Source organism: Castor canadensis, chromosome 3 (genome assembly GCF_047511655.1).
Source record: "Castor canadensis chromosome 3, mCasCan1.hap1v2, whole genome shotgun sequence".
Classification (NCBI taxonomy): domain Eukaryota; kingdom Metazoa; phylum Chordata; class Mammalia; order Rodentia; family Castoridae; genus Castor; species Castor canadensis.
Window position 1 is genome coordinate 198998946 of NC_133388.1, and position 22862 is coordinate 199021807.

Consider the following 22862-nt stretch of genomic DNA (forward strand, 5'->3'; position numbering starts at 1 on the left):
GGGCAGGCCCAAGACCCTGCCTGAGCAGGCAGGCCCACCTCTGCTGACTGGCCCACCTCAATCTCCTCAAAGCTGGAGGGGAATTTGCGCTCCTCAAAGGCAGCAGTGTGATGCCGGATCCATTGCAGCAGCAGGAGCAAGAGCTCGCGGTATTCCTGCCAGCGAAGCTGCAGCTCCTGTGAGCACAGAGTGAGCATGCGGCAGGCGTCAGGGGCTGCAGCCAGGCTGAGGTCAGCCTCCCACCCTCCCTGGGCCACCACTCACATTGGCCCTCACCCCATCCTGCGCGCCGGGCACTCGGGGCATGGCATCGTACAAGGACGAGACGTAGGTGATGATGGACTTCTCGTCGGGCTGAGGGACGTCCACATCTGCAGGAAGGGGAATGGGTCAGTGGAGCCTGTGCAGGGTTGGGGGAGAGAGAGGAAGAGGGGCCAGCAGCTCATACCCTCAGGGTCCAAGAGCCGGGTCACTCCCAGGTCCCGCTCTGCCACAGAGAAGGCCTGGTCCAGATTTTCCAGGTTGGTCTGACGATACACCTTATTCATATCAATAAGCATGGGCCTGCAGACAAGTGGGTGGGGAGGACAGGCCAGACAAGGGGCAGTGAGGCCCACTGAGTAGATCACCACACAGAAAAACTTCCACACGTCCTGGCAAACACAGTCCCAATCCCACACCCACCCTGAAAGATAAACCACCTGCTCCACTAATGCCCCCAATCCTGCCCATGTGGGCAGAGCTGAAAGAACCCTGCTGCCCCACCCCCCAGGAGCCCCAGGGGCCCGAGATGGGCCCAGGAACTGTATATGGAAAGGCTCCCTTAGCCTCCCTGCCCGGCAGGCTCCTTCTTTTTTTTTTTTATGGTAGTACTGGAGTTGTGAGGCAGGCACTCTCATGCTCAAGACACACCTCCAGCCCTTTTTGCTCGGGTTATTTTAGAGATAGGGTTTTGTTCTTTGCCCAGCCCGGCATGAACCACCATTCTATTACCCCTCCTGCCATTTCTGGGATAACAGGCATATGCTGCCACACCCAACTTTTTTCCACTTAGGTGGGGTCTCGTGAACTGTTTTGCCCAAGCTGGCCTGGAATCACGATCCTCCCAATCTCAGCCTCCCACGTAGCCAGGGATGACAGGTGTACACCACTACACCCAGCTACAGGTTAGGATGGGATGCTCAGTAACTTTTTGCCTAGGCTGATCTCAAAATGCGATCAGCCTCCCAAGTAGCCAGATTACGGGTGTGAGCCACCAGCACCTGCCCATCCGGCCCCTTCTGAAGAATCCACACAGGCAAGACCAGCAGCCCACTGCCCCACAGGCCTCCAGAAGTTTCTGAAAGGACTAGGAGGTGGGTCCTGCTTCCTGCACCTCCCAGAGGCTGGCTAGCTCTCAACTCTGTGGGCGCCAGATTCCTGTCAGTGGCAGACACCCCTCCTGCCATCCTCTCTGCCCTGACTTGTTTGAAGTCGCCTGGCTGAGGTGGTTGAGGTGCCCCCGACCAGTGGTCCCCTCCCTGCCTGAGGCCACACACGTACTTGTGCCGGTGGATGATAGCATTGAAGAGGCGGCCGTCACGCCAGCTGGTGGTGAAGTTGTCGCAACGTAGGCCCTGGTAGCCCTCTACCATGCGCTGTGACCACAGTAGCAGCTTCTCCTTGGCTGTCATGTCCTCTGACTGCCCGGTTACCTGGATGTCTGAGATCTGCCCCCACGCAGTGGACAGGAAATAGCTCAGCCCTGGCCACCTTGCCTGCCTGGTCATACACTTTCCCTGCACCCCGACCACGTGCATGAGGGCAGGTTAGCTTAGCACCAGCTAGGATCAACAGGTCACTAGGCCAGCCGGAGTACAGTAGAGTACCCAGTGCTGGAGAGCTACTGGGACCCACACCTCAGTGCCACAAATCCAGGCCACTCCAGCCACAGAATAAGTCAACTCCTCCAGCCCCCTACTGCCACCACATGGTAGATGTACTGGGCTTCCCTTTGCTTGGGTGGTCTGGGGTGTATCCTGTGCCCCCAGAGACTGCCACAGAGTACAGTTGGTAGACAATGGGAACAAGAAGGGCAGATGCACACCCAAAGTTGGTCCAGCGCTCCCAGGCCTAAAAAAGGCTGTCAGGATGGGGTACAGGAGCAAGTCAAGGCTCCTGTCTGGTTGCAGGCCCAGGTGGGGATTTGGGAGGGTGGGCATGGTGTGTCTGCCTGGCAGCCTGGCACTTTGTCCAGTCTCAGGCCTGGGTCTGCCAGCTTGCCTGCCTTCAGTACATCTGCCAGCCTCTCCCTAGCTGTCTGTTGGTCTGCCAGTTTGTGTGACTCAGCTGCTGTGCCAGCCTGGCTTTCGCGCCCCGATCTCAGATTTGTGGCTTCCTGTGTGGCCAGCACAGGCAATGGGTGAGTCAGCCAGTGCAGCCCTATAGCTCCAGAAGCTTCCTCAGATAGCCTGCAGAGAATGCATTCCTCTGCAAGGAGGTTCTGCAGGCCCTGCCCAGCTGGGGCCAGAGGGCATGGGCTAGGCAGGCCTTGGAAAGAGGCCTGGGCCCTTAGGCTACCAAGCCAAAATGGGGCTGGAGCTGGGGCTGGAGCTGGGGCTGGCAAGAAGGCTCCCAGGTATTACCATTCCAAGGGCAACACCTCCCAGGCCACACCCCAGCCAGAAATCAGAGCCAGCCTGCCAGCCGAGGAGCCCAACTGAAGACTCCTGAGGGACAGCTAGTCTACCTGGAAGTGTAAGATGATGGTCCAGATCAGACCGAGGGTCAGCTTGGGGTTGCCGTCTGCAATGTCATCATTCCTGATATTCACCAACTTCACCTATGAACAAGTGGCTCTCAGTCATGGCCCACAGGGCAGCAGCTTAAAGTGGGCCCTGGGGTCTTTGGCCTATGGCTGGGTGGGCAGCCTTACCTGGCGGTGCCGGAGGTAGTCCAGGGCAATCTGGACATTCTGCAGCTTGTGGAAGCGCATCCTCCCCTTCTCCCGGGGCTGGGAGGAGACACGGTATGGTCAAAGCCTACAGGGCAGCTATAGCTCCCAGACCCCATCCCTCAGTAACCCCTAAAATAGCAGCAGTTGACTGAGCTTGACTGAGCCGAGTCTTTCCCAGTAGGGTTGGCAGCCCCCTCCTGCATCCCAGGTTCACCCTGCCTGGCTGAGAAAGGGAAGCCACCAGCCCAGGGGTCAGGCCCAGGCCCAGACCCAGCAGAAGTTTGGAAACCCAGCAATCCAGGCTGTGGGAAGGAAGGAAGGGGGTGGGAAGGAGACAATAGCCAGGAAGCCGAGGGTGGAGGGCAGTGGCTTAGGAGGGGGCGGGTCCTCCGGCCCGGTGGTGGTGGCCACTGTAGCTTCTGGTGGGTTCTAGGTGCAGGCCGAGGGAAAGATCAGGTAGGACAGCAGGCCACTTGACACATAGCCATCTGCCCACCCAAGAGCTAGACGTGGACCGGGTTCACTTGGCCACCAGCCCCAGGTGAAATGGGTAGGCTCCTGGTCTTGGGGAGCCCATGTGCCACCACGGCCAGTAGGCACAACCACTCACCAGGCGCAAGCTCCTGATTACGTCCCGCTCCCTCGGCTGCCCAGCCAGAGCAGGGCAAAGGGTAAAGGGCAGAGGTCAAGATTCAGAGTCCAAGCAGCAGAGAAACCAAAGCAGAGCAGAGCATGAGATTACTGTGTTAGGGCTCCAATGCAGAGGACAGCAAAGGTCAGAGCAGCCTGTGGCCCAGGGGTCATGGCCACTCACAGGCCAGGCCTTTGACTGGTAAGGTAAGCACAAGTGCAGAGGGCAGGGGGTTGCTGAGGCCGGGCTGCTCCCAGACAGAAGGCAGGAAGGGGCCGAGCTGGACACACAGTGGGCAGTTGGAAAAGGCCCCAAGGAGACAAGGCATGCAGGGCAGCAGGCAGAGCCACAGAGGATGGCAGGGACACACATACCAGACTGTCCCCCGAGAGGACCTCCAGCAGTGAGATGAGGTTGTGGCCATCGCGGAGGTCCTCATACAGGTCACTGATGTGTCGCTGGGCCTGTGGGAACAGTGGCGGCTAGGATGGCCAGATTCCCCACAGCCACCAGCAGACTGGGGCAGGGGGGCAGCGCCAAGCGCTGGGCACTGGCCCCGGGGGGAAGACGCAGGGGCATGGAGCACACCCCTACCGCACGCAGGCACCTACCTCTGCCCTCCAGTGCTACAGCAGAGACCAGGAGAGACCAGAAGGAAGAAGGAGAAAGAAGACAGGACGGAGCGTGGGAGGAAAGGACAGAAAATAACAGGTTTCAGAGATGAAAGAGAAGCCTGGGCAGTGTGAGGATACCCAGGCAGGGGCAGGCGAGCGCTCACCCCCCAACATTCGCTGTAGGCATCCCCTCCCCCCATTCGCGGTAGACGTAACCAACCTTGATGAGGTGCTTGTTGACCCACTTGGTGAAGGTTTTCTTCTGCACACGGTCCCGCTCATCTGAGGGAGACAAGGCCAGTTTGCTTGGAGCCTGGGAGAAGCCCAGGAAGGCCCCCAGAGGTGACCACTGTGCAAAGAGCAGCCTGGCTGGCCAGACCCCATGGAGGAGGATCCCAGACTAGGGCCTCTCCCAGGTCATAGAGACCTAGGCCCCCCAGCCTCATCTCCACCCACACAGCAGAGACCAAGGCACTCAGGCCTCAGCCAGGCCTGGTCCAAGGAAGGGGCTAGGCCCAGCAAAGTGTTGCTGTTTCAAAACCTCTATTGTCTCCCAAGTAGATGGGAGGGTCTAGAGCTACCACACCCAGAGCCCATGGTGCACAAGTCACAGCCTGCTCCATTCCACATGCTGCCTCCCAGGCTGAGGTGGAATATGGCAGGGCCAGGGCCAATAAGGGGTGCCAGAGGGGAAGCTGTGTCCCCCTGAAAGGGCAGCAGGCCTTCCCTGGGTGCACAGACTTCACCAGCTAAAGGCTCAGAGCCCAATCGGTGCTGGACATGGGTAGCTCAGACCCAAACCCAGACCCTCAGAGCCTGGGCCCCACCCCCACCCAATGCCAAGGCTTCCTGCCACAGGAAGGGCCTTTCCTGTTGTAGAGGCCCTGCCCAGAGTGGGTGCTGGCTACCTTTCTTGCCCTCAGAAGCCCTGAGCACAGCCAGGTAGAGGTTGTCCTCCGAGCTGGTTCTCTTGCCGCCCAGGCCCGAAGGCTCAGGAACACGGAGCCGGTGCTGAGACATGGTGCTGCCCGCCCCCCCGCCTGTCCCTTGGCCCTCAGGTGTTGTGCTCTGTAAGAGCAGCACCGTGTGCCACACTGCCGAAGGATGGCGGCCGCACTGGACACTCAACCGCACAAGCTCAGAGCTGGAGTCCCTGCAGCCACTCCCTGCTTGCTGTACTCCCTAGGAAGGCCGGCCTGCCTGGGAGCCCCACCCCACCCTGCCCGCCTCCCCACCAGAGGGGAGTGTCCCAGCGGGAAGGAGGAGGCAGCCCCTCCCCCACAGCCGCTCCCATAGCCGGCCAGAAACAGGAAACTAGGGTTTCCTCACCCACCCTGCCTACAGCAGTAGAACCTGGGGGGGGTGGGGCGCCTGAGGGGGGAGCAGGGACAACCCAGCACTGGTACCAGGACCGCCAAGGAACACACTCCATGTGGTGTGGCCATTCAGAAGAATCCCTATCACACGAGGAGGGGAGAGGCCCCTCCCATCACACCAAGGGGCACCTGAATGTAGCTAGGGGCCAGCTCCAAGATCACACCTATCTCCAGGGAATGCGCCCTCAGACCTTAGTCCAGGGCCACTCAGGGCCACCCCTTCAGCTTGCTCCCTGCTGGGAATGACTAGAAGAAACCCCTAACTTGTGCGATACCTGGGTGGGTGGGGGACCAGCTACCTGTCAATTTCCTGCACCCCCCCCCCAAGTCACATCCCAAGTCCTGCACCATGGTCCCCACGCCCGGCTTGCTGGGATCTAAGACCCTGCTCAAGGCCAGCTAGACTCTGGCAGAATCCCCAGGAGTTCTGCAGAGCCCCGCCCAAGCCCGAAACACCTCAGGCAGAGCAGGCAAGGCATACCTCCGGCTAAAGCCACTCATAGCTGAGTCCTGACTCATCCTAACAGGACCACCCCACCCGAGCTGCAGAGCCACCTCCCCACTTCGGGGGGTGCTGGAGCAACAGAGAGCACCCCCAAAGGGCACAACCAGTGAGTCAGGGCTAGGGAGGGGGGTCCCCGGATTGCTGTGACTCACTGGAAAGGAAGCCGCACCTTGGGGTAGGGGTAGGATGGGGCTGTTTGTAGCCGGGTGGGGCTTGCAGTTAGCAGCTGCTCCAGGTTGTAAAGGTGGAGGGTGGGGGCAAAGGGTGCAAGGGTCCCCTTGACTGGACCTGCCTGCTCAGGGCCTCTGGCTCCCTCAGATCAGCAGATGGGCGGCCAATGGCAGCATCTGGGACTGCCCAGCCCACCCAACCACTGTAGGAAAGAATGAACCACCCAGACCACAAGAATTTTCCAATCTGTGCATCTGGCTTGATGCAATCCAGCTGTGAGTGGCTGAAGAACACCCTCTTCCTACAGCACCTCTGGCCTTCTGTTCCCAGAAAAGCTCACCCCACCCAGGTCCCTGCTGCCCCCTGTGGCCACGAGAGGGAGACAAACCCCTGTGTGGAGGGGAAAGGGGTGCTAGAACCAGGCAGAGGACTTTAAGGCCCAACCCCCAAGCAGAGGGGCACAGCCAGCTCCCAGGGTTCTGTTTAGTGTCTTTACCCCTGCCCCTTACTTGAGGGTACCCCTCAATCTCCAACACAAGACCCTTCCCCATCTGGCCCATCAGACATCAATCCTCACTCTCCAAAATCCCAAACAGGAGCCCACACTGTCAGTACCCTGAGTACAGTGTGCCTGAGCTTTGCCCTTCTCCAGGTTGGAGGCCTGTGACAGTGCTGGCTGCCTCTCCAGAGGACCAGGCCAGCAGCCCTCCCAGCCAGGAAGCCCATCCTGCTAAGTCCAGGCATGCAGAAACAGAACAGGGTCCTGCTGCAGGAGTGGCCACCACTGCAGAGGACAGACTACGCCAACACACATTCCTGGTAATGGGCCAGGAAGTGGACACAGGACATCCTGGGCAACACTGGGACTTGGGGGAGCCAGGCCTGGCACTGGACAAATGGGAGCCCCACTCCACACTCCGGTCAAGCCCCTTCTCCAATCTTCTGTCACTACCAGCCTCCAAAGATGCTGCCCTGGGCAGGACCTGGAGCTCAGGGCCGGGGCGGGGGTGGGGGGAGTGGGGGGGGCACCTCCCTGAGCCAGTTCCAGCACCCCTCCACCCTAGAAGCCGTTCAGCCGCTGCCTCTGGGTGCCTCCTTCCTTCAAGCACCTTCCAAGGTCTCAAAAGCCCCAACTCCCTTTATCCCCTCCCTCCCAGTCCTGCCTGCCCCTTCCTCCAGCTTAGAGATGCCCCCTCCCCTCAGACTCAAACCAACAGGCAACTTCTGTCCCCAATATGGTCATCCCCGTTCCCCAGGTGCTTCTGCGTATTTGCAGAAGGCTCTCCCCCATATCCGAGGCTCCCCAGGGAACCCCAGCACTGTGCTCTTGCACACCTGTCTGAGGTAGCTGACCCTAGGCAGCAGCCTGGTCCCCCCCAAGGGAAGGAACCCTCTGAGGAATGACCACTTTCCACAGACGTGCAGACAGGCCAGCTAACACAGTCTCAGGATAGACACCGCCATACTGGGAAGGAACCCTGCGGCAAACTAGAGCCTGAGCTGGAAGAGGCTGGAGCCCCGCCCTCGGTGCCTTCCGTGTCCCGTCCCCGCGTCCCCCGTCCCCCGCCCCCCTCTGGCCAACGCCCGGCGCCGGAAAACCCCAGGCAGCAGTGCTCCGCCCACCTACCCCGCCCCTCCAGAGACAAACCTACCCGGGAAGAGGATGTCACCTGCCTATTTCTCAGGTGTTTCCGGAGCTCAGAGGCGGGGTTGCACCTGGGCCAGGTACCACCCCCATCCCAGCTCCACCTTGGACAGCCTGGACGCCAGTCCCGCCCCCCGCCCACCCCAGCGGCCGCACCCACCTACGCAGCACAACTGCCCGTAGAGGTAGCCCCTGCGGGCCCGCTCGCTGCCCTCGTCCAGCCAGCACGGCCGTTCCAGCGCGACCTCCCTCTGCGAGGCGAAGGCGCCCTCCGCCCCCCACGTCCCTGCCACTGCCATGAGCCCCACGTGCCCTCCGTCCTTCTGAGACGGCACCGAGCCCTGCTCTCAGCTCTCCACGTCCTCCCCCACCCGCCGGCTCAAGGCCCAGACCCGAAGAACCTGCCCCTGCATAAGCCCCGCCCAGCATGGGCCAGGAAGCCGCGCCCCAACCCATAAGGATCGCACCCACGGACGGGGGTGCACGCTGCCCTCTGCGACAAAGTGGTCTGGGTACTGTCCAGCAGCCTCAGCTCCCTGAAGGGGAACCCTGGGGACGCCCACGCACAGGGGAAACCCCTGGACTGAAGTCTCCAGGAGGGCGGCTCACAGCACAAGGATCCCATGCACAAGGGCCGCGGGCTCCAGGGGTGGGGGACAGTGGGCAGAGAACAGAAGTGAGGCGTCTACGCCATGTCTGGCACCACAGGGCAAAGAGTGAACCAGGAAGGAGAGGGGCGGGTGGGTGTCCCCAGGTGGGGACAAGAGAGGGCCCAGGCAGGCCAGTGTCTGACCCCAAACCAAAACTTCGGGAGGAAGAAGTCCTTAGCCTGTACATTCTGTTTAATGTTCCTGCCTGCTGAGTCATGGGCTCCAGGGAATGCCAGGGCCATTCCTGGAGGACCCTGTCTCATACTCAAGTCCTGGTGATCCTGCACTGAGGCTGAGACCCACCAGGACCACTAGGGGGCAGCCCATGCCACTCCCACACACAGGCCAGTCCTGGCCTGAGGTGCACCCCATTAAAGCAGTCCCTCTGGCCAGAAGCCTTGGTGCAGAACTGCCCAATCCCCAGGGGCTATCCCAGACTCCATTCACTCAGCTCCACCCTGTCCTGTAGTGGGCATGGCCACCTCGGACTATAGCCCAGGAGCTGGTGACTTTGAGCAGAGGAGGGCAGGGCACAGCCTGGCTGCCTGCCCCATGGCTGATTCTGGGTCCTGGGCCCTAGCTGAGGACATTCAGGCACTTGCCTCACCTCTATGCAGCTCAACCCCACACCCTGTGGGTGGAGAGGTCACAGGGCAGGCCCCTGGCTCCTGCCCAGGCCCGCCCCCATCTCAGTCCTGCCAGGACAATGTGTGCACCTGCCACTGCGGTTTGTGCTCACGTCCTTGCTGTGGGACAGGGAGGGAACTTCTTCCAGGAGGCAGGCACACAAGGCCTTCAATCTGGAGCTCACCCCCCGCCAAGCCTCTCCTTCCACCCACCTGCCCAAGGACGGGCTCCAAGCTAAAGACAGCCTCAAAGCTCATCCTGCCACACCCTGGGAAGTGGGAGTCTTCAGTGCAGGTTGAGGGCAGAGGAGCCAACAGGGTTTCACAGACTGGTGTTTAGTGCAGGGGCAGGAAGAGGAGGGCGCAGGAGAAGACTGTGGGCGGGGAGGGAGGTGGGCCCTCCACCCCTGTCCCGCCCCAAGCCTCCTGGCAGAGGTAGTGGCCAATGACCACAGCAGAGGCAAGGGTGCTTACCTTGCTCATCCTGCGCCTGCCGACGCCCCCTGCGCCAGTGCCACACAGCAGCCAGAGTGACAACGTGACCCACGACCACCAGGGAGGGAAACAGGCTACCCGACAGCTCCATGGCTGCCACAAAGAGCAGGCTGAGCCAGTCTCTGTGGACCAGGGACCGGCTGCTGCTGCTGCGGCGAAGTCACACAGCGCCTCCCTGCGTGGAGCGTGAGCCAGCGAGGGGGATGCCCCAGGGACCAGAGCCCGCCCTGTCTTCAGCTGCCCTGCCTGCAGGGACCGCCCCACAGCACTATCCACCAGCAGCCGGGACTCAGGCCCTCGGCACCAGCTGCACTCCTGCCCAGCCTCCTCCGGCCCTCCTCCCTCCCGTGGCTCTTGGCCGCTCCCCACTCACACTCCCTACAGGGCCCAGTTCAGCTGTCCCTCTGCAGGGCTGTTGACGCTCAAGGTTAGCTGGAGCCTTAACCCCTGCCTACCCACAGCCACACCCGCTAGGAGGAGGGGCCAGCAGCGATGGAGGGGGGCAAGGAGCAGCCCCCAACACCCCCCCAAGCTTGGGCAGCCTCAGTGCAGATCCTCCCTCCCAAGGAAGTCGAGCTGCCTCACCACCACCACCACAAGGCCTGAGCCCCTATTCTACTTCCAAGGGTGCTCTCTGGGGACAGCGGCCAGGCACCGAGGGCACACGGGTGCCACTGCCCAGCTCTTGATGCCCCCCTACCTGAGGCCTGCAACTGGCTGGCCACGCTCAAAGACATTCAGACTCCTCATAAGTCCCAAGCCCCCATGTGGGGGCACTGGACAGGGTCCAGGGAGAGGCTGGGGAAGGCTAGGAAACAGGCCGTGTGCAGAGGAAGGACAGAGTCCCTCGCCTCCAGCCCAGCTGGGGTCTCAAAAGACTATCAAGGGTTGCCCTACCTACCGGGCACGATCTTCATTGAGGACAGCGACAGGAGCCACCGACAAGGCGGACAGGGAGCGGGCGGGCGTGGGGAGGGTCACAGGCCCCTCGGAGGTGGCAAGCCCGGCAGCAACAGCAGCGAGGCGGGAGGAGGGCACAGCAGGCAAGCCGCTGACCGTGGCTGTCGAGGGGGAGGGGGAGCGGTGGGCAGGGGGCCCAGGGTGATATAAATATCCAAGGAGGGCAAGCAAGCCCGTCATTTGTCCCGACTTAGAACATGACGTGCAGAGCAGCCAGGGCGCCCAGGAGGACCTGGGCTTGCTAGAGTCCAGACGGGACTCTAGCTGGGCAGCCCCCACGACACTCACCCCTCACCCCCTCACTCCAGCTCCCACGGGTGCTGCTATAATAAGGAGCCGGCTGGCGCCAGGATCCACCGAAGAATGGGGCGTGAGAGGGTCGGGCTCATATCCCCTTGGGAAGGGGTCCAGCCCATGCCCTGTCCATCTCCTGGGGTGCTCTTGGGAAATGCCACGTGGGCCAAGGGGGCGCCACTCCCCTTTCTCCCAGAGGGCCCTGCGCAAGTCACTCAACACAACACCTGGCCCCCAGGGTTAATAGGACAGGCTCCCCAAGGTCACACTGCTAGCCAGAGACCCAGGCAGCCCCAAATTGCAGTCTAAACCACAGGAGTGCTCAGCTGTCCCATAACACTGAACTATGCATCCCCACCCCAAACGTCTCCTGGAATCCCAGGGGTTCTGGAATAGGGAGAACACCCCTGCCTCAAGACCCCCTCCCAGCAGCCCTGGTCTATGGAGGCACAAGTCAGAGGTCAGTAGTCAGGCCTGCACCACATCCGCTGTATGCTGTGCTGACTTGGACCCCAGTGTACCCTGGGAAACAGGATGTGTGTGTGCATCTGTCTCTGTGAGGACAAAATCCCGCTCTTCTCCTCCCAGGAGCCTGGGTTCGCTGGGCCAGATTCCAGGGGGAGCTTGGGCCCTCGCTTCTGAGATGAGGTACCCTGTCCACGCTGGGGGAACCATGGAGATGGTAAGAAGAGGGGCAGGCCCACCAGAGCCTCCTGCTCTCCAGCCCCATGCTTCAAAAACCTATTTCTGAAGGAAACTGGCCTGCAGTGGGCAGCTTTGGGTGGCCAGGGATTGGGCTGGCTCAGCAGCTAAGAGCATCAGGGACACTGGCTGCTCCAAAGGCAGGCCAGAGAGAGCCCAACTCCTGACCAACCTCAGGGCAGCAGCTGGCCAGCAGTGGGCAGGAGCTGAGCCAAGCAAGCATGGTCCTTGGCCGTCTCAGTCAGTCAGCCCCTGTATGGGCTTAGGAGTCTGTGTGGTGAGAACTGGCCCCCAGAAGTAGGAGTGCCCTGGCTATGGGTACCATAGCCACCAGCAAGGCCTGGGATAGCCTTCCAACGTCCTGCATACTCTGGGCAACTCTGATGTCCATGCCATTCCTGCATCCTGGGTTTTGACACCTGAGGTCATGGGAACAGCAGGCAGAGAGAAGCCCCCATCCCTGTTATGCCCTACCTTGACCCAGCTGAATCAGCTCCTCCATGCTGTACCTGTCCATAGCAAGCCCCCTGGAGCCTCACGCTAGGCTGCTCCCAGAGCCGGCAGAGAGGAAGGCAAGGCAGGAAGGAGGGAAGGGGTGGGAGGCAGAGGGAGGGCTCACTCATGCCTCCCCACCCAGCTCTAGGAGTGATGGCTCCTCCTCATAGCCACCCGGTAGTAGTCAGCCCAGCAGAGCCCAAGCCTGGAGGACAGGGACCAGTAGGTCCAATCAGCCCATGTGGCTCAGCCTGCCTCAGTCCCTCAGCCCTGGTGCCCCAGCCTCTGGTCTTCCCTACTAGCCTGCCTCACCCAGCCTACCCCTCTTGCAGGCCCCACCAGCCCAGCCCTGCCACCCCACCCACCCACCCACCCACATTCCAGGCATCCATGTGCCCAGCACATTCCACGAGGCCACATGGAAGCAAGTCCCCACACTTTGCCCCTCCTCGATAGTCATATTCCCTCAACCCCCACCCTTCCTCTACCCAAATCCCCTATAACGAGCTCCATCCCAGGCACTGTAGTCTCTGTTCAGGGCAAATGTGACACCTTCTAACCATCCACACCTCCTTCTACCTAGCAGTGGAGGATCTGGGAATTGCAAACCTAATCCCACCACGATGACATGGGTAAAAACGTGCCAGAGTTCTTCAGCTTTCCCCCAAACAAGCAAGACAACCAACCCATATGCAAAGCTAGTGATCTTCCCCCAAACCTGCCTAGATCCACCTGCTGAGCAAGTGATGTGGCCTGTAAAGACAGTAAAGCAGCTCTGCTTCCTCCACTGTCCCCTCCACAACAGAGGGCCACGAGGACAAGTCAGGGTACATAGCTGTGCATGGCAGGAAAGGGAAGAAGGGACGTCTGTGTGCGACCGTTTTTTTGCACTGTATGACATCCTCTGAGAGTGCATGTCCCGAAAAGTGCTCAGGGACGTCTTTTCTCCAGACTTCTGGGTTCATTCTGAATTTGAAGCCAAGGAAAACATTTTTTGGAGTGTAAATGAAATTCACATACACAAACCCCTCCAGTAGCTTTCTAATCACACGAGGAAGCCCCCATGTCCTCACCCTCTGACCCTGGCCACCCTCTGCAAGGCAGCTGTTGACAGGCCAGTTCTTGCTCACCTGCTAGGCCTCAGCTCAGGCACCTCCTCCGAGGGCCCTCCCTGATTGCTCCTGAAGCTGCTTCTTACCACACTCTCCTCACCTGGTTCATCTCCATGTGCCTAAGGTCCCTGGGGCAAAGGCTCCCTCTGGGTCCGACAGGAGGTGACACCCTCCACATGGGTGTGCAGCCTATAGGCCCTGGCGGCCCCATCCCGCAGACCACTGACTTGGGCACACAAGCTGGGGATGGGAGCCCTACGACATGAGCCAGGCAGACTCTCCCAACACACCCCGGCCAGGGCCGGATGGACAGAGGCACCCCATTAGATGGGGGCCATTCCAGTGACCAGCACAGTTGCCCCACAGGCTGCTGACCTTGGCCTTCTGACACTCACTGGAGGGGCCATGCTACATGCTATGCAGAAGGGCAAATCTGGGCAGTTCATTACTTGTTCACTTTTAAAACTCTTGAGAAGCTGGGCATGGTGGAGCAGGCCTGTAATCCCAGTATGCAGAGGCAGGAGGATCACAAGTTCGAGGCCAGCCTGGGTTACATGATTAGATCCTTTCTCAAAAACAAAACAAAAACCCTTTATCCTCACTGGACCTCTAAAGGCAAGGTGGGTCACCAGCAGTTCTACTGGAGTTCTCACTCTTGCCACGTCTGCTAGAGCGGGTAGGGTCTGACTCGGGAATTCGGGCTCAACATGTGCCAGCAGTGTTTCCGTCAATACACAAAGGACATAAACTTCAGTAAGCTGGAAGAAGTGTTCTTCCTTGAATGGCTCATCCAAGATATCTACTCAAAGAAAAAGGCCATGCCAGCTCTTTATACTTAAGATTTAAAAAACAAACAAAACACCTCTGGGAAGCCAAAGGCTTTAGATGGCAGAACTGTCCCAGCCTTTGTACGAACCCATCATGCCCCTACCACCAACATGGGCTAGACCTGGCCCCAAACCACACCCAGCACCCAAGGCCCCATGCTCAGCCCAGAAGGATCAAGGGGAGGGAGGGCACCGCCTGCGGCACTGACTCAGCCTGGAGCTCATTTCCTGTTGGAAACTCTGAGCTGCCACCAGCGGCTGTGGCTGGGAAGGGAAGACTGAGTCACCTCCGTTGGGGACTGGGGGGTGCCCTCCACTCTGCCCACTGCAGCCACACCCAGAACCCCCTCCTAGCTCTACTGCCAACTGCTCACTCAACTGGCCCAACCTGGACATGGGACAAGGAAGTCAAGAAAAGGAGGGCTCCCTCCCACTCACCACATCCAACCCGAGAATAGTAGAGAGTTTAAGACACTGTCACCCTTTTACAAGGAAGCTAGAGAGGCCACCAACTTGCCCGAGGCCATGGGCAGAAGGCCAGAGGCTTCCCTCTACCCCCCCAACCTCCCTGGCCCTCCCAGACCCAGACATACTCCCTTAGCAAGGACCTAGTGGCCCAACTAGACAGGCCAGAACTGGGGTTCTCATTCCTCAGAGCCTCCACAAGCAACTGTGCCCAGAGTGGGGACTGCACCTCACCGCAGGTCTCTGTCCCTGTCCCCTAGAGAACAAGCTCCTCCCCAGGTGTTGAAGCACAAAAAGAGTGGTGCTGGGGGGGAGGGCTGAGATGCCCTGAAAACAGTATACCCAGGCACAAACCTCAGGCACAGTGTCCTGCTGGGCTCAAGGACAGAAGGAGGGGTCCCTGGCCTCTACCCTACCAGGGGATGCTCCTGTCCGGCTCTGTTCTTCTCATCACACCACAAGCCACCACACCCAGGCCATGGCCAACCCCAGGTTGGCTGAGTGCCCAGTCACAGAACACGCTTAACACTCTCCGTGCGATACCGAATGTGACCCACACAGCCACAGGGAAGAGGGGAACATGTCGGCCCCACCGTGCAGATTCAAGGCTCAGAGGTCAAGCAGTTTGCCCCAGCCACACGGCTAGAAAGCAGCTATGCCCCTCCCATGCCAGAAGCTCTTCTGCATGCACCCCCATCTCTGAGCAGAGGGGCCTCCCAACAGACAGAGGCCACCAGGACTCCGAGAGGAGTGGGTGGGGGTTAAGGCAAGGACAGTGTTGGAGAGAGGGGCCCAAGCTAGAGCACACAGGGCTCTGCCAACAGCTGGCCCTGCCAGTCCAGGGCCGGCAGGCCCCACCCCCACTGGGATGTACCAGGAGGAGGAGCCACGTGGGTCCACTGGCCAGAGCACCCAGCACCTTCAGGAAGAGGGGACGCCACCTGCTGGTCTGATCAGACCCTGGGCACTCATGCTGCCCACCCAGCCCACCAGGTCTAAGCCTGGGTGCCCCAGACATCTACAGCCATTTCCCACCCCTCTTGGCCTGCAGCCAGAATGCAGCTGACCTGTGGCTGGGGCAGGCTCCGGGCCTGGACTGGCCAGGGTCCCCAGGGTGGTGGCAGGCACCAAAGGGGTTTCAGGTACCCCCTCCTCAGGTTCCTTCCGGCGGTAGACACGCCGCTCCTCACGGGTGGGGTCATCAGCCAGCAGAGGCCCCCGCTTAGGCGGGCAGCCCAGGGGACCCTGAACGGCTTGCACATTGGGGGAGCGACGTGCAGGCATCACCATGGCGACGGGGCGGCGCACGCGCTGTAGAGAGGCAGGCACGATCTCAGGTGGCAGGTGCAGGTACTGGCGTAAGTGGGCGATGCCCTCGTTGGTCAGATACCAGTAGAAGTGGCGCCAGGCGAAGGTCTCCCGCACCAGGCCTCGAGCCCGCAGGGAGGCCATGGCACGTATGACCTGCAGGTTGGTGACGCCAGGCACGTGGGGATGCAGGGTGCGGGGCCTCCGGTCCTTCTTGGCCACCATCACCCCCTCACGAAAGAGCACCTCATAAATGGCTCGAAGCTGGTCCAGCGGCATGAGCATGCCAGCCACCATGGCTGCTGGGAGCTGGCCGGTCAGCACAGGGGTGAGAGCAGCAGGCGGGGCACAGCCAAGAGGCTGATGAGGCTCTCCTGGCACAGGGTGCAACAAGGTCTGCTGGCAGGCAGGCAGGCAGGCCCCGGTGCTAAGCACAAGGGCGCAGACTCAGGGGCAATGTGGCTCCAGTGCCTGGCTCTGTGGATTCCTGCCGGCACTGCCGCCTGCCTGAGCCTCCCGCCTGCCCGCCCTCCAGGACGCTGGGGCCGGCCCCCTCTGACTCAGCAACAGGGTGGCCCCTCCTACCCATAGTGAGCAGGGCCCCTAGCAGAGTGAGGGGCACCTCAAAGCAGCAGCCACCCCCATGGCTGCCCCCCCTCCCCTTTCAGGCCCCACGGCTCCAGTGTCAGAAATTACATCAGTTTCTAAAACACTTCTTCAAGATTCCCAAGACTGTAGGGTGGGGCGTGTAGTAATATGGACCAAGAATCCCAGAGAAAGGTGGCAGAATGAGCAGAAGGCCAGGAGCAGAGAGAGCAGGAGGGATCCTCAGGCCAGGGAGCCTATCTGAGGTGTGGTCTGCGGGGGTCATAGATTAACAAGGATCTGAAGAGGGGACTACAGGTCCAAGAGAAGAGGAACAGGGGCTAGGGGGGAAGCTGGAGTCTTGTGTGCCAGAGCACATGGACAGACTGTTGCAGGTTCCACTGCTGCTACCATCAGGGAAATGGACAGAGTCTCCACCTCCAAACGCCAGGTCTAGAGGCAGTGACCACAGGATTTAACACTTCCATGCCAGGTCCGATCAGGATCAGGCCAAAACATGGACACTCTGAGCAAAGCTCTGAGTGAGGGGCTTTGGGTGCGGCCTCTATCCACCCCTACAGGACAGCTGTCAGAGGCCAGGGACTCCCAGCTGCCACAAGGAATCAAAGTCACCAAGTCCCTGCCACCTCAGGCCTGGAGGCTGTGCCGCCACACAGACTTCCTACTTCAGGCGGCACTCGCCTGTGGTCAGAGGAACAGATGCTGGGGAGAGGACACCAAGGAGAATGTCAAGGACCCTAAGGAAAGGAAAAGGAAACTGCCACTTGAGGCCCTGGGAGTGGCCCAGCTACATCTATCATCACCTGCAGGCCCTCACGAATCTAGCCAGGGACAAACTGTGCCAACAGGCCACCCAGCACCCCCACTCTCCATGCTGTGCCGCATCAACCCCCACCCGGATCCGTGCTTTCCCCAAGCCGACACACCCATTCCCACCAAGCACTGCAAACCCAGGAACTGATTATAAATAGGGCGGGGGTGGGGGATCCTGCGGTGGGAGGCGCTGGCCAGCTGCCGGCAGGCAGCCAAGAAAGCAGCGCGTGGGGCGGGTTTATGGGCGGTCGCCATGGCGCCAGCAGCAGGCTCCAAACAGCACACCCCAACACACACACAGACGCACACACCGGGCAGGGCAGCGTGGCCGGTGGAAACTCTGAGGGCTCAGCCAACTGTTCCCGAAACCCTCCCACCAGCCGGCCAGCTCACTGCCGCAGGCTCTCCCTGCGCCCGCCCCCAGCCAGGCCCAGGCGGGACGGGGGCCAGCCCATTGCAGACGGTCCTGAGAGGGTGGGGCGCGGACGGCAGGGCTGAAGTGGGCAGCGGCCACACCTCCTCGGCACCCAAGGACGGACCACCAGGACTGTAGCTTTGGGAACCGCTCCAGGTCTGCCCAGTCCTGTGCGGAGAGACCTTCTCTCTCTTGACCAGTGCCTCGGCTCCCCACCCCCAACCTCCTGCACTCACCTCCTACCCATCACCGCAGCCCCCCTGTGCCGGCACCCCCGCCATGCCCACCCAATACTTCCCTTTCATCTTCCTGGCATGCTTCTCTAACTTAATCCCCAAGTCCCCACCAAACCAACCCACATTGTCCCCCGGGTGATGCCAAGCCGCACTCAAGACCCCCCTAAACCCTCGGACCTAAAGTTTCTTTTCCAGCACAGGCCGGCATGGGCGCCCGCCCCACTCCTAGGTGGTGGCCAGCCCCAGGCAGGAGAGGGCAGTAGCGGCCGCTCCAGCGCAAGGGGGCGGGACTCGGTGGGATTCCCCGCCCTCTACCAGCTAGAGGCTGCAGGACAGGGAGGAGCCTGGAGCCTCGTGTCCCAGCACCGCCTGCTCCCACGCGTGCGCCGCGCACATGCACACACCCCAGGTCTGGGTCAGGGTACACCCCCTCCCGAGCTGGGAGGACGCCCCCCGCCCCGCCTCCACCCTGCAGAACCGAAGCCCAAGTTGCCGATTCAGCACTGGGAGAGCTCGGGAGCACTGCTGGCCCGCGGGCCACTCTGCCCCGACTCCACTGCCCTTCGGGTTTCCAGGGCAACCAGTCCGGGACCTTGGGCAGCCCCCAGGCCCGCCACCCGGGACAAAGAGCCGCAGTGTGACCTTGCTGGGGCCAGTCGGCCCGGCGCCTCTGCACAGCTATCCCCGAGGCCCTACCCTGCCCCCTCAGACGCCAGGCTGCAGGGCGCGCGTCCTGGGCGGGGAGTGCGGGGCGACCGCAGTGGGGCTGGGCTCCCATTGCATCCAGCCCCGCCCCCCGACACTCCGCAAAGCTGCAGGGCCGGAGCCCCCAGCCCCGGGAGGACCCCCCCACACACACACACACACACCAGGAGGAGCCCAGGTGGGGTGCGAGCCTGGAGTCTCCCCGCCTCCAGCTCAGCGACCCCAATGTTGCCCCAGGGCGACAGCCCCTGACCGCTGTCTGTGGGGGCTGCATCCAGCCAGAGGTCACCGTGTTGCCCGATTTGGGTCCCCAGAATGCACCTTTGAGGGAGCTGATCTCGTGCTGGATGGCTCTCGAGGGGTCCATCTCTCCGCCGGGGGGCTGAGGGCGGCGTTGTAGCCGCCACAGAGCGTCCAGCCCGGTACCGCACCGCACTGCCCAAGGCCAGCGCCGCAGCCTGGAGGCGGAGCCGGGAGGTGTGGGGCGGGGCTTGCTGGCCAGAGGCGGGACTTAGGCTGATCAATGCACCGGACATTACTGTCCCAGGCGCATGCTCCGGGTCATGCACCTCCCCTCTTCTCCTTCCAAACCTGCTGTCCCTGGGCGCGACCCACTAACTCCCGCTAGACTGCCACTGGGCCACCTGACCCCAGCCAGGCACACTTGAGCAGCCCAGGAGCCACATTTGGAATACCCAGAGGGTCACAGGTGCACAGGGTCTGTCCCTGGCCTTGAAGCTGTCCTTACTACCTGCAGAAGACACCCACCTGTCCAGCCTTCTGACCTATTCAAACAGCCCCTCCCCCTGCCAGGGCAGGAGGGTAGCCCACAGTGTGCCCTTCCTTGGGCCTTGTCCCCTGCCCAAACCCTTCTCCAACATGCTCCTAGGTCACCCCCACCATCCTACCCCTCAAGATGCTTCTATGTTCCCAGGGGGCTTAGCTCACCCCAGCTTCTGCCTCTGTCTCTCCTAGCCAGACTGGTCTTGGGATGCCCCGTCTGCCCAGCTCTGCAAATGCCATACACATCCACTACCCAGTGGCTCAGGCCAAAATCCTGGGGTCATCATTCCTCACTGCAGCCCCACAGGACCTGCTGACTCTGACTTTCTGTCTATCCATTCATCACCATCTCCATTACCACCAGGAAGACACATAGTGCCTTGCAGGGCCCCAGCACTCAGAACCCAGCACAGCTACTCTGGTCCAACTGCCCTAGCCTGCAGTGGTGGACGTTATTCCCTGCCTAAACTCCTGAGGAGAATGCCCAGGCTGGCAGGGTGAGATCCGCTCTGCCTCCCTCTGCATGCCACAAGAAGTCATAAGAGAATATTCGAGCCACGCCACACCACAGGCATGCACCTTGGGCACTCTGTACTGGGATGGCCTCAATGTAAGTAGCCAGCCTGCCTCAGTCTCCTGCCAAACCCAAGTCCACATCCTTCCTCTGTCCTCCTGCCAGGTCCCCTGCTGGTTTCTCAGACCCATACCCTGCCAGGTTGTGCCATCTTCAGGTGTCCACACTTTCTGCAGGCAGGCCCACCATGAGCAAGGTTGGGGCTGGGGAGGAGGATGTGATGACAGCACAGGGGTAAGGCTGGCAGCACCCACAGGTACAGGCCAAGAAGAAACCAGGCGCCAGCCCCACCTGAACTCAAGACCCAGCAGGGTCCCTTAGTCCCCATCCCTTCCTTCTCTCCCTGGGACTCAGCAGATCCAGGACACGGATGGGTACCAAGAAACACCAATTATCAAACTTGGGGAAATGGTGAAGTGAGGAGTTTAAAACGCATTTTTGTGAGTCCCTACTTTTTATTAAGCTATATCTGGATAAGCCTGGATTTGACCAACAAATAAACAATACTTTTTTTTTTTAAGCAGGCTCTCACTATGCACCCCAAGCTGGCCTCAATCTCTCCATCCTCCTGCCTCAGCCTTCAGTGTGCTAGGATTACAAAAAAATGAGCCTCCATGCCCAGCTCAAAACTTCCTCATTAAGCCTCAAATGAAACTGATAGACATTTACAAACAGATCTAAAAACTATGAAAAAGCTCACATTAAAATCAGTGCTGGTTCTATTTTTTTAATGCATAAAATTAAATTTTGTAAGATTACGGTTTTAAGCTAGTGAAAGATGAGAGCAGACAACTGTTCAGAAAAGGATATCCTAGGTATTTGTGTACTGACCTCAAGTCAGGCTGCCCACCTGTTTGTGGACAGCTGCAGTCACCGGGCTCTCAGAAATGCCATGGTAGCCTGTAATCACAGCACTTTAGGTGGAGAGAGGAGGATCTCAAGTTCAAGGCCAACTTGAGCTAGGTACATACTGAGACTTTGTCTCAAAGAAAAGCCACGACAGCTGGAAGGTTCACTGAAGAAGCCCCAGTCAGCCTGCCCTCCCTCAGCCTGGAACAGCAGCCACCTGGTGCAGCCTCAGAAGTTGAAGCCACATGACCCTTGGGAAAGGTTCACAGGGCACACAAGCACTTCTCTGTGGGCAAGAAGGGGCATTAAATGGGGAGAAAAGGGGTACAGCCATCCAGCAAAGGAAGAGGGACAGCACGGACAGTGGCTGAGGTGAGAGAAAATGAGTCCAGCCACCCTCAAGAATGTGGGAGTGGCTACAGCAAGAAGGTCCTGCAGACAGAGCCACAGGCAGGATTTCGCCAGGACAGGCAGATCCTGTGCTGTAGCTTGGCAAGAAATGTGGCCATGGGGAGGAAGCAGAGCTGGTGCAGAGGAAGCTGGATGCCCTGTTTATCCAGATCTGGTTGATGAGAAGCAAAGCCTGGCCCCTCACCACAGTGCTCAGCTTTTACTCGCCTCATTGCCCAGATCTCATGGTTCCCAGTTCCTGGCAACCAACCCAAGGATTAGAAACGAGTTTTACTGATAAAGCACGTGGGTCTGTGAGTGGGCGGGATGCCTGCTAGAACCAAGCTCACCAGTGCCGGATGCAGCAGGAAATCCTCAGCCTCCAGCTGGTTCTGCCAACCATGCAGCCCTCCAGAGGGAAGGCAGTCTGACTTGACACCTCTCTCCATATCTAGCAAGGGTTCCATCAGGTTGCTGGATGGGGACTCACACCCTGGGCAAGGCCAAGAACTCTCAAAGCTTTCTGTCATACTCTTTTTTTTGGGGGGGTGTTATATACATCTTTCACCTTTTTCAAAGCTTTCTTCCTATTCCAGGAGGCAGTGCACACCCTGGGGGGGGGGGGCGGCTCCAGGACCCAGGTGAAGCCCAGATACCACAGCTAGCCACCACCCTCCCCCAGCAAACTCTCCTCACAAATGTCCTGGGACCCTGGCAGGCTTGGCTACAGACCCAGCCCAAGGAGGGGGCCCTGCTCCCACACCCCATCTGCATATCCAATAATCTCTCCCTGAGGCCCCGCCCCCCAGCTCCATGTGCCCCCCAGGCTGCCCATCTTCAACCACCCCCACCCCCCAGGCAGGCAGCCTGCCCTTCAGGGCTAACTGATGGTGGTGGATTGAGACAGCAGGAGGTAACTGAGGTGATCCTGTACATGGTGACCTGTGACAACTGTTGATTCTGCCAGTAGACACACCTTCCACCCAGGAAGATCAGGCCCAGGGAAACACAGTACAGACTGTTCCTGCAGGTGACACCCCCTCCCAACACATGGCTTCCTACTGTGCTCCCTGCTTGGACCTACAGAGACCACAGAAGCCACCTCACCTGCACCACAGGCCTCTGCCCTACAGCCTTGGCCTCCATCTCTGGGGTGCTATGGCTCTCGGGTGGGAGAGAGCCTGTGCATGTGGGAGCTACCCCAGTGCTGAGGAGGGCACAGAGGAGCCCTGCACCGCCTCGTGGGGGTCTGGAGCCAAGGGCCTATGCAGCCAAAGGTGGGTGGGGTGCTCGCCAAGGGTCCTGGAGGACTCAGGAAGCACAGAGACCACCTTCTGTGCCCATCCACCTCTCTCCCCCACAGCCCAGCATACTCCAGGGGTCCACCAGAAACCAATCTGGTAGGAGGTCCCAAATTTACCAAATTTCTCTCAAACTCAGCCTCTTCCCACTAGCCTGGGCCACCACCTTTCTCACCTCAAGGAGAGCTCTGGCCTCCTCCATGTTCAAGGAGGGGCACATGGCAGCTAGGGGGCTGTCAGAGCCCAAGTAGGCACCCCAGCCCTACTGCCACCCCTGCCCGGGGGCTGTCCCTCTTCACAGCACCTGCTCTGCTGCAGCATGGTGGGCCCCATGCCCAGGCCTCTGCAGAGAGGCCTGCCTGTCCACTGCACCTGACCA

The 22862-nt window shown here is 60.4% G+C and overlaps 1 protein-coding gene across 29 annotated transcripts in view; it reads right to left on the reverse strand.

Annotated features, from left to right (window-relative positions):
* Plec (plectin) overlaps positions 1–22862 on the reverse strand; it is a 57510-nt gene that overhangs the window by 20080 nt on the left and 14568 nt on the right. For 4 of the 29 annotated variants that reach the window (XM_074069394.1, XM_074069395.1, XM_074069396.1 and 1 more), the window contains 10 exons: positions 4401–4462; positions 4178–4192; positions 3941–4030; positions 3546–3581; positions 2915–2992; positions 2729–2821; positions 1543–1709; positions 449–564; positions 265–371; positions 57–176 (listed from right to left, as the gene is read on the reverse strand). In XM_074069394.1, the coding sequence (XP_073925495.1) occupies positions 57–176; positions 265–371; positions 449–564; positions 1543–1709; positions 2729–2821; positions 2915–2992; positions 3546–3581; positions 3941–4030; positions 4178–4192; positions 4401–4462 (884 nt within the window). Of the gene's footprint in view, positions 1–56; positions 177–264; positions 372–448; positions 565–1542; positions 1710–2728; positions 2822–2914; positions 2993–3545; positions 3582–3940; positions 4031–4177; positions 4193–4400; positions 4463–5088; positions 5371–8037; positions 8217–9627; positions 9827–10549; positions 10725–15570; positions 16320–18907; positions 19053–22862 lie in introns of those variants that run through there. The other 25 variants (XM_074069398.1, XM_074069418.1, XM_074069413.1 and 22 more) reach the window with 22 other exon arrangements.